Source organism: Chamaea fasciata, unplaced genomic scaffold (genome assembly GCF_029207755.1).
Source record: "Chamaea fasciata isolate MVZ Bird 193981 ecotype frontalis unplaced genomic scaffold, bChaFas1.0.hap1 SCAF_4, whole genome shotgun sequence".
Lineage (NCBI taxonomy): Eukaryota > Metazoa > Chordata > Aves > Passeriformes > Sylviidae > Chamaea > Chamaea fasciata.
This window is the reverse complement of record NW_027094089.1, coordinates 84,072,802-84,090,974: the sequence shown is the minus strand read 5'-3', so window position 1 is coordinate 84,090,974 and position 18,173 is coordinate 84,072,802. Positions and strand designations below refer to the sequence as shown.

The 18,173-nt window shown below is 51.0% G+C and overlaps 1 protein-coding gene across 1 annotated transcript; it reads right to left on the bottom strand.

The window, feature by feature from the left end:
* Positions 1-5,642: 5,642 nt before the first annotated feature.
* LOC136289075 (serine/threonine-protein kinase PAK 3-like) lies at positions 5,643-16,592 on the bottom strand. Its single transcript, XM_066182540.1, has 10 exons — positions 16,514-16,592; positions 16,094-16,131; positions 15,527-15,649; positions 14,609-14,950; positions 11,537-11,649; positions 10,781-10,898; positions 9,838-9,937; positions 9,195-9,391; positions 7,095-7,232; positions 5,643-5,726 (listed from the first exon to the last, which is right to left on the bottom strand). The coding sequence occupies exons 1-10, from the start codon at positions 16,590-16,592 to the stop codon at positions 5,643-5,645; spliced, it is 1,332 nt and encodes a 443-aa protein (XP_066038637.1).
* Between the last annotated feature and the right edge of the window lie 1,581 nt (positions 16,593-18,173).

The following is an 18,173-nucleotide window of genomic DNA, read 5'->3' as shown; positions in this document are numbered from 1 at the left end:
TTCCCTGGTTCCCAGAAATACGCTGAAATAGGACTGGCAGGACACTCTGCACCTCTGCCTTCATGTCCAGGACCTTGCTATCACAGGCTCATATGGCCCACAACCCCACTAATCCATTCATTGAGGTGTCTTGAGCAGCAGCAGTGGCGCAGCTGAAAAACGTCAGGCAGCAGTTCCCATTCCCTGTGCATGCATGGCAGTAGGGCCAGCACTGCCACGGCCAGGGCCAGGGCCAGGGCAGAGAGCACAGGCAGCACCAATGCCGAGGAGCCGCTGCTCTGACACTGCCGGTGGGACTTCCACTGAGATGAGGCATCTGGGCGTGCCATGAGCACTGAGATGGATTTTGCAGTGCGGCGAGGCAGCTCAGGTGCCTACCTGAGCCTTGAGTAGGCAGCAGCTAGCTCAGCCAGCAGCACCGAAAGGCCAGAGAGCTGCTGTGTTTCAGACTCACAGCAAAGCCCACGCAGCAGGACAATTTCCATGTCAGAACTGCAGAAGCGCTTTCCTCTTGTTACCTTGGTGCATCCCAGAGCAGAATTTTGGACTCCGTGACAGAGAATCTGCTCACCCAAGAGACTGACGACTCCGCTCACAAGGAGTGCAGCACAACCAGAGTGTTGGCAATCCCTGTGGGACCAGCTGAAGATGCCATTGCAGCCGAGGGGACAGCACCACTGCCTGTAAAAAGACAATTCTGGTGAAGTACTAAAAACTCAACAACAGGCCCTAAGCCAAAGCTAACCTCCGGACGACCCTTCCAACCAAACATTGTATTTATATTGGCTCATAAACAAAACAGGCAGGACCGTTACCGGGATGATAGATGAATCCGGTTGGTAGTGCAACAGGTATTTACCTTTCCGCACTTAGAAGCCAGACAAGGCCACAGAATCAGATCTGTGTGGTCTTGTTTGAAGATATATGGTCAAAGCAAACTGCCTTGGTTCCTCTCTGAGCCCGGGCCAAGAGAAGGATGAAATCAGATGTTCCTGCACTAAAAGTTTTGGTAGCTTGTTTATTCAACAGAATAAAATCTGGGGTCTCTAACAGCAAAGTCTGCGGCCTGGCCTGTGGGTGGGCCAGCTGCATAGGAACCCCTGGCTACGGGGAGTGCATTTCCAATCCTTTGGTGTGACAGGGGCTCGCCAGCTGACGAGTGTGTCAGGAGGATGGCAAAGCATATGGGTAACTGTCGATGTACCTTTCTTAATCCCTACGGGCAGTCTTCTGCTGTAATAATCAGGTGCATTGCTTAGCTTATCCTCTGGTACTCCTTTGCTGCTTTGCACTCCAGTAAAAGCCGCTTACTCCTTACGCTGGTGTTGGCGTCTCTGGTGCTGACTGCTGGCAAAACAGCGACACGTTTGTTTCAGAGTTGGACTAGGTGGATGCACAAGATGGCAGCCAGGGCTGAGGCAGCCAAGAACAACATGGCGGCCGGGGCTGGAGCAGCCACGCCCAAGATGGAGGCCAGAGAGCAGAGGCAGCCACGCACAAGATGGCGGCTGGGGCAGGCCGAGCCCTCAGCCGTCTGCTGAAATGGACATTAACAGACACCCGGGAAACGGAGACGGCGTGGCACCTCTGCTCTGCGCACACCAACACAGACCAGCCAGTTTGGAACGGCGGCTGGCAGTATTTGGATGTCGAGGCAATTCAAATAGGTGAACAGAGGAAGAAACTCCGGGGTTTGAATGTTTTCAAATAAAAACTTTTCTTTTTTTTCCAGGAGAGGGCCAAAAGCATTTCCTGTGCAGATGGACTTGGTTTAGCATCAAGAAGCATCACAAGTGGTTTCATCCAGGCAGGAGTCACAGTGACTGTGAGGTGATGAAAACGGAGATGGGATCCGCTTGGGGCGGATGGTGCAGTGGCTGCTCACCTGCCATGTGTATCCCTCGGGGTACCTCTTTATTTAGAACACTGTGAAGACCCTATAGAATTGAAACACTAATCAAAACTGCAGCAGGAAGTGCAGTGCAGCTGAGGTTGTTCTTAATGGGATTCTTCAAGCTGAGCAGCGACATTCTGTTCAGCAGACGCACAGGCAGGGGCTTCTTGGAGCGCTGCTCTGGCGCCCATTATTTGGAGTAGGGGATGACAGGAGGAAAGAAGAGAAGCCCCTCAGCTTCTGAAGAGGAACAGTCACTGACAGGAAGCAGTGGCTTAAGAAATGTGAGGGGAAAAAAAGGCAGCAAACGTGAGGTGACAAGTGTGAGAAATGTGAATGAAAAAAGGAGGGAAGTGTGAGGGAAGAAAAGGGAAGGAAACCTGAGTGGGAAATGGTGAAAAATGTGAGCGAAAACAGGAGAGGAAGGTGAGAGGAGGAAAAGGCAGGAAATACAATGGGAAAATTCTAAAAACATGAGGGGAAAAGCGTGAGAACTCTCGGGGGAAAACATGGAAGGAAATGTGGGGGGAAAAGAGGGAGAAACTTGACTGGCAAAGAGAGAGAAAGGGGCAGAAAACGTGAGGGGAACATGGTGAGAATCCTGCGGGGAAAAGAGTGAGAAACCAGAGGGCAGAAAAAGGCAGAAAACATGAGGGGAAAGAAAGGTGGGAAGTTTGATGGGAAAAGTGGCAGAAAACAGGAGTGAATAAAGGGCACAAAATGCAAGAGGAGAAGTAAAAGGAACGTGACGGGGAAAGAATGCTAAACGTGAGGGGAAAAGTGTGAGAAATGTGAGAGGAAAAGGGCGAGAAACCGGAGGGTGAAAGTGAGAAACGAGAAGAGAAAATACTGAGAAATATGACGGAGAAAAGAAGGGAAACGTGAGGGGAGAAAAGGGCAGGGTAAGTGAGGGAAAAACGGTGAGAAGCATGAGGGAAGAAAAAACCAGGCAAGAGTGGGAAGGTGGGAAAAGATGAGAGATAAAGCAGGAGGAAAGTGAGCTGAACAGGGTGGGGGAAATGAGAAAACTGGGAGGGAAACACGACAGGAAAACTGTGAGAATTGTGAGTGGGAAGGGGGGGAAATGTGAGATGGAAAAGAAGAGGAAATGTGAAGAGAGAAAAGGAGAGCAGGCAGTGTTGGCACAACAGTTGAAATGATTCCTAACACATTCCCCCATACATTTGCCCACTTCTTGGACAAGCCCGGGCTTTCTCTGTATGTATGTCTCTGTCTCCACCTGGATTCCCACTTGGAAGCGATACAAGGGGCCAGGTCTGCCCCCCACCAGCAGCAGCTGCTCCAAGCCGGGAACGCGACATGTGGTGCTGCTTTCCAGAGGCTTCTGTGTCCCAGGCGAAGCCAAGGCAGGAGTGGTTTGAAAGGTGCTGGCACTGCTGCTGCTCTGTGCCAGAGTGCCCCGGCTGGGCAGGGCACGGCGCCCACTGCGCTGCGGGCTCTTTCTCCTGCCACAGCTGGGCACACCTGGCAAGAAATCATGATGGCTTGTGGGGAAACCAAGGGCTTTGTGGAGGCTGCATTGCTCTGCACACACCCGGGCCACCTGCAGCACAGAGCTTTGGCCCCCAAGAATGGAAACCAGAGGGAAACGGCTGGAAGAAGTTTCATTCTCACCTTTCAATAGAAGGGACTAAAATGGAAGTTCCCAAGCAGGGCCCGGTCCCCGGTGCCAGCTCAGTGTGAGAAAGGAGGCATGACTTTATTTCAGTGCTGCCTGTGTGGGGAATCACTTCTCTAACATGTGCTCACTCAGAAATCTCACCTACTGATTTGTAACCATGGAAATAAGACCTACTCATTACTTTGCAGAAACTCACAGGCTAAATATTCCCTCAAATTATTGGACAAATTTAAATCACGTCTCAGAAGTGAAGAACGAGAGAGTAGGGCTCTCTTAAGGATCTCTGGTGGTCATTCGGGGAACATCCCATTCCTCAAATTCTCCTCTGATGCTCAAGAGCCTCCTAGAACCACTTGCTTCCCCTTGAATGCATTCCCGCTACCTTCTTAGGAGGACTACTCCATTCTCAAGGCTAAGGTAGCCACTTGCACACATTAATCAGTGCACTGGAGGAAACAGACAGCTCAACTCTCTCTGTTAATGCTAAGGGAATTCATGATTTCTTTCAGTTCAAGATTTTCTCAGCACCTTCCTTCTCTGGGAATTGCCCCCAAGCATTTTGTCACTGCACCTTGAAAAGGTGTTTGCTGACTGAAGCCACGTTGTGTCTTTCCTTCAGAAATTAATCAAGAAAACACCAGTCACCTACTGAAAGCCTTCTGCTCCCATCCAAATCAGTTCCCTGCTCAAGCGCAAGCCACAGGCTCATCCCCGATTCCCTCTGTGAGATACAGGGTAATATTTTGCTGCAGCCGGAAGATGATTACAAAAATGAATGAAAATTGTTGGTTCTAGGTACTGTTATTTATGGCTTGGATTTGTTCTAGTTAATTTGTTGGCTTTTGCTGGGAGCTGGGAGAGGGGCCAGCTTGAAGCCCAGACCAAAAGGGAAGTAGTAGAAGAGGGGAGGGGACAGAAAGGTAGGCAGTCAGGAGAGAATAAAAGTTCCCCAGTACCCAGCCAAAGGGAAAGGGCACATGGTTCACCCTGGGCTGGGAAAGGCAATAAAAAGCAGCATTCCATTGCAGTGGGTGTGTGTGTTTGGCCCTTGGGGCAAGCTGTCCCTGCCGCCCGCCAACCTCGGTTCCCTCGGCAGAAGCGCCGTGCCTGGAGGACACTGCTCTGTGCTGGAGCCTGCGGAGCAGCCCGGCTCCCTCCCCTGTGCCCGGAGTGCTGCACACACTGCTCCCCTTTGCCAGGAGTTCCAGGGCAGCTGGCACAAGAGTGGGAATCCTCAGCCAGGCCTGCAGCCCTCGGCTGCCGTTTGCCTTTCTCTGCTCCTGTGCAGACTGCAGACGGCCGATGCCACCCGTCTGTGCTGTGCCCAGCTGGGCTACGCTTCCCCTCGGGAGCGGCCGGCTGCCAGCCGGGCTCTGAGAGCGGAGCATTCGCCTGCTCCCAGGCTACAAGGGCCTCCTTGCAGCCTGCCTCTGCCCAGGCTCAGGCTGCTCCGGGCTCTGCCAGGGGCCTCTGCCCTGGGCGAGACTGCGTCCGCTCTCACCTCACAGACGCTGACAGCTCTGCACCAGAGGAAACCTCTCAGAGCATTCTCACTGATCTTGCTGATTTCTCACTTGAGCAAGACTCTTCTGCAGCCAAAGAGATTGCACTTCGGGATACAAATCCAAATGGCACGAACCCAAACGCTCTTGAGTCACAGCTGAAGACCTGCATGTGCACAGGATCTTTTGGCTGCCCCACTCCTCCTTTGGTTTTGCCTGCCAATGCCACTGTCCTTTCTGCCTCAAATTGAAGTACCACAGGTGTGCAAAATACGGTCAGTGGGCCGTATTCCAAAGGCACTGTGGTCTGGAGAGGATGACTGAAGCGGAGCCTTCCCCACTTTCAAGGCACACCTAAGAAGCTGTCAATGTCACTCTGCACCTTCAACAGACAACGGAACACTCAGACAGAAAAGCTGCACTTATTGACAGGGTGAGAAAGAACGGAATCTTCCAGATGAGCTTACGTTTCAGCAATTTTATTTCCTCATAACCCTATTCTATATAGATAATATAGAATATCAAACCTATAATCCTACTCTACAAGCCTTCTCTAAGGTGGTTATTGAGATAACCAGTCATTACATGAATGTCACATTCATGTCTACTCCTTCTTCTTTATCTTCTTCACTGCCATGATCAGCGGTGTCAAGGTGAATGCTGAATTTCCTGATCTTACAAACGGATGCTGTCCACAGGAAAGAAAATAAAAAACACAAACCAAAAATCAATGAACCATGACTTTCCAAGCTTAGTGCTTCACAGGCTCAATCAGGGTCCCTCTGGTTTCTAGAAAGAGCCAGAAACACGACCAGTGGGACAATCTGCACCTACAGCTTCGTATGAGGACCTTGGCATCATAGGCAAACCTGGCCCAGAATCCCACTCATCTGTTTATTCTGGTGTCTTCATCTTGATGGGACTTTTGCCCTGCCGCTGCTCTAGAAATTTCCCTGGAGTTTCCTCTTTCCAGGATACCTCTATGACTCACATAGGTCCCTCTCTTTGAAAGACAGGCACTGTGCTGATTTCCACAGGGACACGGAACAGTGCCTACCTTTCCATGCCCTGCCCCTCCTGTGCTGGCTGGCACCTTCCTTCCCAGCAGGGACAGCCGAGCGGCACTGGATCCTGCACTTCCCTCTCTGCCACACAAGCTGGCAGTAAACCCTGGGGCAGCTGCCATCGGCTTGACTGTGCCAGGCAGCAGATGGGGCTGGGACCAGTCACCCTCAGCTGTCCCTGTCTGCGTGGCAGAAACATCCAAGAGTGGAGGGGGGGTACAAACCAGAACCCCTCAGAGGCTCCCAGTGAGCCCTCCACAGCCCCTTCTGCCCACGGCCAAATGCCTGACTGCTTGGCTGGGACTGGTTTCCTATGCTTCCTCCACCACTATTTCATGCCTCTGTTCTCCACATTGCTCTACTTCAACTCTTTTGCCATTAGATAGAACTGAGCACCCCACCAAATTACAAAACAGGGCAACAGAAACAGTCAGAGGACAGAGCACCTGTCCTCTGAAGACAGGCTGAGAGACCTGGACTTATACAGCCTGAAGAAAGAAGAATGGACCCCAGGGAGACATTATTGCCACCTTCTAAAACTTCAAAGTGGCTTCTGAGGGAAAATAGAAGACTTTTTTACATAGGTCCACTTCCAATAGCAAGTGGGCTAATACTTTTAAAAAAAATGGGGATGGAGTCAGAGCAGGTCTAACAACAAACCTGTTTACTCAAAGCATGGTGCAGCACTGGCACAGGTTGCCCTGAGAGCTGGTAGGTGCATTGTCCCTGGAACCATTCAAGGTCAGATGGGACAGGCCTCTGAGCAACCCGATCTCTTCAAAGATGTCCCTGCTCATTGCAGGCCACTTGGACCAGATGAACTTTACAGGTCCCTGCCAGCCCAGGCCACTCTAGGATTCCTCAGCGTTCTCATTTGAAAGCACCAAGTGTGGAAGTGAGGAGGAGGGGAGCTCATCTGATGCCTTGCACTTCAGTGCAGGAGGAGCCCGTCCCTGGGACACTGTTTCCCCTGCGGCCCCTTGGCATTTTACCTGCAGCAGCTCCTTGGCAGACCAGCGCCGTGCCTCGTCTGTCTGCAGGCAGCAGCTCAGGAAGTGACGTGTGCGCGGCAAGAACAGGTTGGGCTGCCACAGCCTTGGTCTCCCTCCAGTGGCTATCAGCAGTTGAGGCTGGAGAAAATGGAAACACCCGGCTCCACCTGCTTCTTTCCCTGGAACTGCAACTGCCCTCCCAGATCCCATTGTTTAAGCTCCACTCTGCAGCGACAGTTTGTGCCCTGGCCGAGAGGCAGAGCTGACTTTCCTGTACCAACAAAAACCCCAATGCCCATGCAGCCACAGATTTCCAACATCCAGCAGATCTTGCTTTGGCAGCTATTTCATTGACTGACGTAGTTAGTGGGAACTCCATCAGCAAAAGCATGTTTCCTTCTCTGAGGATTCACAGCAGCCTGACAGGCTTTTTAGAAGAGGCACTTTGCTAGTCTAACTAACCCTACTATTTCCAAGGATTATTACATGAAAGGCACCTCTGCACTGCTTGTTGGTCCCTTCCGCACAGCTGCCATAAAACAAAACTCATCAGGCCTTTTGTCCTGTTCCAGAAAACAATGGGAATTGGAAGAAATGAAAGGAAATCCACCAGGCGTTCCTCGGGGAAGGAAACAAACATTTGGAATCTCCTATTCAACACAGACACAAAAAGATGCCTGCACCAATCTTTTGCCATGAAAATGCCTCTTTGGGCACAGAGGAGACACCTACAGCTCTGTCTGTCCGCAGTCTGCAAGTTTCAGCTTCTTTATGTGGCAAAAGGAAACCTTCTCATGGTCAAATCAGAGGAAGGAGAAGTGCCATCCCTATGATAAGCCAATGCTCATTTGGATACTCGAGTCAATGCACTCATGGTGTGCCCAGCGCAGAAAGTGCCGGGCAGAGAACGGCAAGTTTCGGCAGGCTCTGCGCATGACACCAGGAGGCTTCTGAGCTGGTCTCTGTAAAAATGCCCATCACAATACCAACAGCTCTGTGCTGCTGGCACTGAAATAGATGGTGACCAAAGAGACTTTGTTATTATCTTCTTCAATCCAGAGAAAAATTTCCAAACCTAAACCAGCAAACAAACTCCCCTTGAGTGCAAATACTTATGGCAGCTTGCTTTCCTTTTCTCACACCACCAGAGGTGAGATCAAAGGGGCTTTGATCGTGTCCCTCTGCAGCTGAGCTCAGCCACTGGGCATGGTGGGGAGCTGCAGTGCTCCCTGTCATTACAACTGTGCAACCCAGGGCTGTCCCTGCTCCCACGGTAAAGGAACAGCAGCGGCGTCAACCGCACCCCTTGGATCCCAGCCACGGGCACCTGACTGCAAGCCCATCAACTTTTTAAAGTACCCAGAAACAGCTCAGGGTCCGGCATACAATTCTAACTGCAGTTGGGGAGCAACACATCCTGAATTTAGAGAGGCCACCCAGACAGATGTCTTGAAAAGCTGAAAATCTGGATAACTCACAGGATTTGGGAAAGATGCTACAGCATGGAGAAAAATTGTTGTGCTGTGGTCAAAAAAGGAAAAAGGAAGCACGACTGCTTTGGGATTTACTTGGTGATTGTTTCTTTTCTCTTTTGATCTTTCTTTTGGCTTTTCTTTTTCTCTATTCTTTTGGCTTTTCTTTTTTTTTTCTTTCCCTTTTTCACTTGCTTTTGCTATTTTTCCTTTTTCTTTTTCTCTGGGGTTTTCCTTGGCTTTTTCCTCTTTTCTTACTTTGTCTATAAAATTGAAACTGTGAAGATTAAACCTCCCTTTCCAAGGGTACTAAGAACATATCTAAACATTCCACAGTAAAATTCCTTTCCTTCAGAGACAGAGCTCCAACATGGTTCAAAAAGCAAATGTCAGGCATGGCTGGAGGGCAAAATGGCAGGTTTCTGAACTGCTTGACCTTCCACTTCCCTTCTGATGCAACCAAAGCTACAGCAGATGCTGATGTGCTGCAGGGGACACTTTTAGGAGGCCACCTTCTAAAAAGAGCTGCAAGTGGTGCCAGCAGATGGCAATGGGATTTTGTCCAATGGCACACACAACATGGGACAGCTGAGAAAGACAGCGGGATCGGTGAGCATTTGCACCTTACCGAGACAGGAGTTTCATTCCAGGAAGGAACTTCTCCTTCCACCATGTGAATGCCCACGATTCCAAGCGACCAAATGTCTGCTTTGGGGCCATACGGTTGGTCTTTCATAACTTCAGGAGCCATCCACCCAGGTGTCCTGGCCACTGAGCTCTGCCTACTTTGCTCAGGGAGGAGCTGAGCAAAGAGGCCAAAATCAGCTGTGGAGAAAACAACACACAATGAAAACCACCTCAAATTAGGAACCCAAAGAAAAGAATTCCCCGCTCTCAGTCTAAGAATGTGCTCTTGAATCTCCTGGAGCACTGTCCACACTTCCTTTCCTCGGGGCTTAAGCCCAGGAAGTGTGGTATTGGCCACCTGCAAAAAAATGCCAGCTTTCTAAACACTGCTCACAGCAGTGTCCTTTATTCCCCTGAAGCTTTAGATTGTAGCTCTCTCCCTCTGGAAGGGACACAGACCCACGCCACTCTTGACTGCTTGTGGTTCCTTGTCACACCTCTGTGCATGTTGCAATTTTGCCTTCAGCTTGCAACAGGAGCCCCTGCACTCCCACCAGCACCATTTTTGGGGAGCTGGCAGTCACTCAAAGCAGCCCCACGCTCTGCGTGCTTGGAACGCCGCACCTGACTAAGAATACACTGACCCAGCTTGACAGAGCCGTCGCTTCCCAGAAGGATGTTGTGGCTCTTCACATCTCGGTGGATCACGTGCTTCGAGTGAAGAAAATACAATCCTTGCAGGCACTGAGAGAGAAAACAGAAACAGGAGGGCGAAACTTAGGGAAGTGATTTCATCACACAAGAAAGGAAACAGCCTAAAAATTCCCTCTCCAGGGGAATGGGGCGGCATGGCAGAACACAGTGCCAGCGAGAGGAAGAGCTTGCTGCTCCAAGACTAGCAGAGCAGCACCTTTCTAAGGAGAGGCATGCCAGCCTTTGGAAGAGCAGCAGCAACTGCCTTTGTAGACTGCCTTCTGCAAAGCAGCCAGAATGACTGCTGCTGCAGTGCATGTGCTCTCTTCATGCAGAGGTCAAACGAGGGTTGCCAAGAAAGAAAATGTCCCTCCCTTTGCTGTCAAGTTGGATCACTTTTGGCTGGGAGGCTGCATGACAAAGGTTTTATTGCTGGCCTCAGCACAGACTTGGAAGTATCACAGCAGTTCCCTTCCATGAGCAGAGAGCATTTTGGCTGCACTGCTGTCCTTTTCAGCTTAGGACTGTGAGAAATGAATCTCTCTCTTTTGTTTGCACTTTGTTTCAAATCCTGCTGCCACCACCTTGGCTTTTACAGGCAAGGAATGCAGTGCAGACAGGCTTGAGGTAAACATTTAAAGAGGCAAGGCGGAGAAGGGCAGATACAAATACAAGAAACAGAGCGAGAATACAACAGCAGGAGATAAGAGTACAGGATCAGAGTCCAGTGAGTGCAGAGGCCCTGGCAGGCAGTTGTCTTGAGATGCTCTTGCCTGCCCATAGCACACCAGCAATACAGAAACAAAGGCTGGCACATGGAATCACTCCAGTTCTGAGCCCAGTTTCCCAGACCACCCTGCCCAAGGCCTGAGAAGTACAGATGGGATCCCTGACCTCACGACTGATTGCTGCCATCTCGTCTTCAGAAAGGCAGACCTTGCTGATGATTTCACTCAGCGTGCCTCCATCCACGTACTCCATAACCAGCCAGAATTGCTCATTGACAAGGTAGCTGAAAGAAGGAAACAAGGGCATAGACATAAACATGCATGGCTACCTTGGTCTCGTGCTTGATTCTTGTTTCCAGGTCCCTCTGTGACAAGGAGAGAATAAAAGGAATGACATTGCCTCTAGGTTGTGCAGTGTTTGCAGTCTGTCTCAAGGAGAAAGGCAGAGCTGTGAAAAAGGAGATGCCAGCAAGTGAAAAATGCAGTTTAGGAACAGGCCAAATAAAAGACCAGTCAAGCTGCATGTTTCTGGGAAAAAAGCCCCTAGTCTTCCTGCCATGCAAAGCCATGGAAAAGAGGAGACACAATCCAAGGCAAATCCTTGTTTCGTTTATCCGCACCTAAGAAGATACTTGAAAAAAAATCAAGCCCCAAAACAACATGGCAGCACTGAACTTGCAGGCTGTTGATTTACTTAGATACGATTGATCCAGGTCTTTGAACACTTTTCAAACTACACATGCCAGGCACGACTCATGCAGGCAAGATGCACTCTCTTCCCATCCATGGCAGATGAACAGAGCAATAAGAATCAACCAATAATTAACAGCTCTATTTTCTGCCAGTGACCAAAGTGGGTTTTTACTTTGCGTCTCTGCAAGAGGTAACCAAACATTCATGGGACAGAAGCACAACAACTCACCTGTCTAAAATGTTGACCAGGTTGGGATTCCCATTCATCTTCATGACCAGTAATTCAGAGAAGGTTAATTCCTTCTTCCGCAGTCCTTGGAGATTGATTTTCTTTATGGCCACCTAAAATGACATTGAAAATCAGTCACTTTCCAAGCTGGTGGCAGGAGACCACAACGCTCATGCAGCGCATGGTTTTGGAATGGCACAGCTAAGCTGTGCCAAAGTGCCTTGGGATTAGACCAAGGAGTAATTAGCAACTGACATTCCAACAGCCCATTTCTCTGCTCCTTTGGGGGCCAGTCACAGGACACGTGGTCACTGATATTTTGTCTTGTCCACTTGGTAACAAGGGTGTCTCAGCTATCACCCACAGACCTCTGAGCACACTCTTTGCTGCTCTTTCTGGGATTCAGAAGTAATCCGCCCCTTACTACTCTGTGGCTACCTCTTGGGCTATGGGCAGGGCTTAGGGCTTTTAGGGATGCCTTGCAGCTCTCTCCCTAAGGGCACTTCCTAAGTGCAGCACTGCAGGTGGCTAAGGGAACTACCAGTGACATTCAGATGTATTTGCTGACAGTCAGAAATGAGAACTCAGGACTCAAGCTGTAGCCCCAAAGAGCAGGGAGATGCTCGAGGAGGCACCACCTTTGTTTCAGCAATTCAGCAAGTGAGCGAGTCCTTCAGTGAAAGGAGCCACTACCCCCCTTGCCTTCCTTCTGGCAGCTGAGAAGGACAAAGACTGCCCCAAATGCAACTGGCAGGCTGTCACAAGTCTGTGCTTCTTGTGTCTTTTCAACACACCTCTAGCCAAAGCTGCAGCCACAGCTGACACCAGAGAGAAAAGCCCCCGAGAGCAGCAGAGTCTGTGGGGGCTGTTGACATTTACCTCTCCTCCTGTGGCAGTGTCGAGCGCTCTACAAACCTCTCCAAAAGTCCTAGAAACAAAAGAGCAGCAAAGAAAGGAGAAACCGTTTAGACCTTGGAGTGAAAGCCAGCCCAGACTGGAGATCTCTGCTGGAAATGCCTAGAACCTGCAGGATGCAGAAGGGCTCTGTCAGAAGGCAGATGATGCATTTTGCTCTCAAGTGCATGGCCACTGGGCCTGAAGCATTGGGGTTTACTGTCTCAGCTCAGAAAGAGAGTTTCTTCTTTCTTCTCGGGTTTCAGTTTCTAAACTGTGCAGTTCTAATCCTGACCATGGAATATTTCCTACAGCAAACTCTTGCAAAGAGAGCTATGATAGGGGCTAGGCTTCCTCTTTCAGGCAAGCAAGATTCTTCTCCCTCTGTTAGTGTGGCCAGCTGATTAGAGATACACAAAAATGCAAAGGAAATTAGCACACAGCTGTCCCACACTTGAGAGACCAGGAGATCTACCAGGTCCTGTTGCCTACTGCAGGCAAGACCTTGGCAGTGTGGAGATGTCTTTGATAACGCCTTCTGGCCAGGTTCACAAATTCTGACTGGTACTGAGAGATGGGACAGTCTAGCCTCAGTGTCTGAACACGTTTGCAGCTGGCCTGACTTCAGACCTGATAGATACTCCACCAGGAAAACACCTGGCCCATGGTTTTGTGGTTGGACTCACCCGCTGCCGATATTTTCGACTTTGATGTATTTTGTCATGGGATTTTCCGTGCTGACAACTGTCCCTGAGGAAAACAAAATTCAAGATGCTGACTTTCAAGCAGAGATCCCAGCTTCCAGGAGACACCTAAAAAGGCAGCCCCGTTGCGTGGGGCTCTGAACCCTTTGTGGTCCGCTGGCTAACAGCAACAACAACAAGCAGACAGACAGACAGACAGACAGCTCTGAAGCACAGATGGCCAGCAGAGACTGATTTTCTACACAAGTTCCTATGGAGAATCCTAACTGTCCCTGTGATATCAGACTGAGGAGGACCACTTGGTCCAGCTACGCCGCCACATGCACACAAGACACCGTCCCTCAGACAAGAAATACACAAGACGTACTCAGTAGCTCCAGGGAGTCCTCCTCGATCTGCTGTTGCTGAGCAGCATCTGTGTCAGCGCTGCAGATGAACCGACTGCCCGGGCTCACCTTCTCGGCTTGGGGAGCAAAGGCTCTTTGACACAATGCTCCTGCTGCAGCAGGTTTAGTGCAAGAGCCTGTGTAGATCTGGGAGAAGAAATGAGTTTGGTTCAGAAACGTGGCTGGCGGAGATGACCCTGAGATGCCGTCCCAAATGCAAGCCCTTAGGAGGATGCTGTCAGCCTGCCACACGCAGGGCTCTTAAAATGGATTTTTTGCACGTCCACTTCTCTTTGACTGGATGGGCCAAAGCCAAAGGCTGGTTTTACTGGAGTTCATGGCCAGATTCATCTTCCATTTCCAGGGATTTTCTGAAGGACGACTGCCACATGGACCATATTCCATTTCTTCCCAAGGACCATATTGCACTTCCTCCCTCTTTTCCCCCTCCAAGGGCTGCAGACACACTTGCAGCTCCCGGTTCAAATGTTCTACCTCCCCCCACGGAGTGCTCTTGTCCTCCACCACGTTCAGGTCATTCGCAACCGGCAGCACTTCTGGTGGAGGCAGTTCCTGTGGCTCACACCAATCCTGGGGCTCCTCCTTCTCAGCCATTTGCAGGAGGCCTTTGCAGGCTGCCTGGCCAGATGTCAACACTTCCACCTCGAGTCAAAGAGAACAAAGCAGTCAGAGGCTACAGCTTGTCCCTCTTAGCCAAGAGTCATCAGCTGTGAGCAAAGGGAAAGAAGAGATTTACAAGGGCTACAGACAGCTCGTTTCCATCCTCCATCTTGGGCACCACGTTCCACTGTTAAAACACCACAAGAAACGAGGAGAGCGAGAAGAGGCCAGCAGGAGTCAGTTTGGATGACTGCTGGCCAAAAGGCCAAAGGACTACTTCCATTGTCCAGGGCAGCAGTCGAGATTCAAGATACCAGGAAATGTCCTTTAGAATGGCTGCCACAGACACTACAGCAGGATGGCCCTCAGAGGCATCACCCCATTTGCCTGCTGCTCTGCAGTGGAAAGGCAAGAAGGGCAGAAAGCACCAGCTTGGTGACTGTGGCAGTTATTGCTGTTTCACTCACTTGCTTTTGAAGATTTTGACGGAGGGCATTGAGTATGTCTCTCATTGTTTTCATTTCTTGCTCCATCCTCTTCTCTTTTGCCTTGACCCTAGCCTCCATTTCCTGCAGCCCTGCTTGCAGCTGTTCCTTGTCATTCTGAAGATAAAGTGAGAGAGGATGTTTCCTCATTGGAGTAGCTTCACCTCTCTCACTCACCGGAGGTTGTTGATGTCCCCTCTGCTGATGGAGATGCATCTCCTCTTGAGGATGAATCTCCATTATGTCTTCTGTGTTCCTCCTCTTCACTGCCTTGATGTCACTCTGAGCTTCAGACAGCTCTGCTTGTGGCTCTGCCTTGAGATTCTGCACACACAAACGCAGAGCAAGTGACAGGGAGCTGCCATCAGGCTCAGCTTTTTCCTATTTCAGCCTCAAAATCACATTCGCTCAGCCACTTCTTTCTGTGTCCCTGCCCACCTCTGCTTCCACTGCCAACCTCCTTTCCCAGTGCCAATCTCTGCACGTGACAAGGCTGGGCACAACTGGAGTGCCCAAAAGACTCTGTAGAAGTGATGAACGACTCGAGAAAACTACAGAAACTTTCCAGAAGCCAAACACAGGTGTCCCAAGTAGGAAAACAAACAAACAAAATCTCTTGACTTCCAGAAGGAGCCCGTGCGCCCTTGGGCTATAGCTCTGCAGAAGCCAAGGCATAGAGCTTCGCTGAGCCAGATGCTCACGCGGAGCACCAGCCCTTTGGTGACTCAACGTGGCAGATCAAAGCCCATTGCCCAGCTGTCACTGGCTGGGGGGAGACCCTAGGTCCTGGCAGCACTGCAGCACTCAGCACCCTCAGCCAGCAGCAGCGAGAGCAGGCTGGGCAGAAACTTGCACCTCTGCCTTGCACTAAAGACAGCACCCTCCAGAAGTGGCACTTACCGTCTGGGAAAGTTCCAGCTGTGGTGTGACCGCTGCTGGAGGCCTGTGGTCATTTGGCTCCTCGTTGGCCTCTTCTGCAGGAGCAGAGGGAGCCAGAGGAGAGTCTGCTCTTGCTTCTGTGATCTGTGGACAGAGAGGACGGTGAGATACAGGCTCATTTATAAGCTTCCTTCTCTTCAGCCCTCAAACCGCCTGTACTAAGCACAAATCATCGACCTTAAGAGCAATGGGATTCTAAGTCACTCAGACTAAATTCAAATAGGCTGATTCAACTGTGCTGCCAATTGCTCTGAATTAGATTTTCCCCCCTTGGCTACTATGTGGGGGCAACTTTCTCCCTGCAAAACTGGGCTTTTAGCTCTTTTAAAGCTCTGCAATGGAAAATGAGGAAATGGAAAATTAGGAAATAGCCAGTGACGCCTTTGCTCTTGCTGCTGCAGACATGGAAATGGATTTTCTTGCAGCCTGCTCATCTGGTCCTCTGCACTCTACTGCCACAGGCCAAGCTGACAGCTTGCTGCACAATTCTTAAACGCCAGGAACATCAAATGTTCCTTTCTTACTCACCTCAGGATCAGAACCTCTGAACACTCGGCTCAGGTGACCTGCAGTGGGCAAGGGAAAATAAACCAGATTTTTTGAGAACGCTGGAGACAACCAGAGCATTTTTACAGCACCTTCCAAGAAGGCCTCCCAGTCCACATTTTCAAAGTTGTCCCGCTTGACCCAGCAAAGGGAGGAAATGACAGACTCTGCTGCCACACACTCTCTCATGGAGGGAACACAACCCCTGCAGGCTCCCTTGCAAATGCTGCCCGCACAGCCCTGGCTACAGACACCCCCTTTTGAGCTGAACGTGTTGACAGCGCTTCACCCAAGCGGCATCCAAATGGCCCTTCTGTTTCCAAATCAACTCAGTCACTAAGAAAGAGCAGGAAGACATACAAAAGCCCGGTTAGGTGACACCCAGGGGAAACCTCTACTTACGTGCCAGCTGTGTCAGGAAATAGCAGGAATATCCGACTCCATAAACAGAGAAAACTACAGCTGCAAGCTGCCCAATCATTGTGGCAGCTGCTGTGCAAGTTTGCAAACTCTAACACTAAAGAACAGCAAGGCTACTCTCCGTGTTCAGCTGCCCACTGACAAAAGACTCAAGCGCAGGACAAAAGCTCCTGTGCTGAGCAAGCTCAAGAGCTGCTCTGACACCCCTGAGGCCTTCCGTGCACCAAGACAACCTCGGATGTCACCACGACCACGTGGCAACCGTGCCCTGACATCACAAAGCAAACGCTCTGTGATGGTCTGTGAATTGATACCGACGGAGAGACTGATTTCTGTGTAGGCCTAGGCTGCATTTTTACCTCTTTCCCTCCTCGGCTGCCTGTTTCAGCTCTTGTTTTTCCCCCTGTGCCCCCTGTGCCCCCTGTTGCTGTGCCCAGCCCCAGCTGGCGGCCGGGCCGGGCGGAGCAGCAGTTCCAGCCCCGGGTGTCCCTGGAGCATTGGGAGCTGCCGGTGGCCCCCGGCGCTGTCCCCTGAGGAGCTGCTGAAGGATGGGGAGACACAGGGGGCTGAGGGGGCAGCTCTGCCAGGCCGTGGAACCAATTCCAGAGGCTCCACTTTTGCCACGGCTGCCCTGCCGACCTTGAGGACAGGCAGGGACTGACAGGAGGCAGCGGGGAGAAGCTGAAGGCCACCAGCTCCAGCAGTGAGCAGGGAGCTGCTGCTGCTAGCCCCGAGCCCGGGTGAGGCCGCAGGGCCGGTCAGGCGGGCTGGACTGAGGGTGCCGCGGGGCTTTGGCCCTGGGCCGTGCAGCTGCCCCGGCCGCCACAGCGGCTGTCCTTGGGCAAGGCAGCTCTGCCCGCAGGGCCCGGGAGCTGTGCCCCTCTGAGGATCGTTTCCTGAGGCAAACTCCAACTCTAACCCCGAGCAGGAAGCAGAACCCCTCACAGTGCCTTTGCAGTAGCTTGGAAGGGGAAGGGCCAAGGGAGGAGTTTTGGGGGCAGGAGCCAATACCAAAGCAATAGGGGCAGGGTTCAATGTGGAGTGACAAGGTTTGAGCCAACCAGGCGGAACATCACAACACTGGAGGACTTTGTCCCTGCAATTCTCCAGCCATGCCCAGCACATGCCCCACTTGCGCTTGGGCTGGCAAGGCAGGCACAGATTTGGGATGGCAGCAGAGCCACACGTTGGCTGAGGACTCGCTGCAAAGGCTGCTGAGAAAACTCGGGGACTCCAGAGTGTAGAACTCCAACCAGAAGCCAGCTGGGCAGGAGAAATCCTTCACCAGGAAAGAAAAGAGAGAAAATGTGGCGAAACCGGTGTGAGGATAACTATGAGAGTCACAAAATGCTCTAAAATCACCATTGCCTAGGCATGTCTTCAGCAAAAATAATCTGTTAAAAACTGAACAGCTTCCATGAAAGATAGATTGCACTTTCTCTTTCACTTCCCTTGCTATGATAAGTGAAGATGTCCTTATCACTGATAATTTTTGCCCTTCAGCACCTCCCACACATTCAATCAAAGGTTCTGTGCTGCCACTTGGCACCATAAATGGAAGCAGCCCTGCCCTTGTACCAGTGTTTGCAGCCTGTTCCTTCTCCTGTCTCCACGTCTCAGAAACTGAACCGTCCCCTTCCTG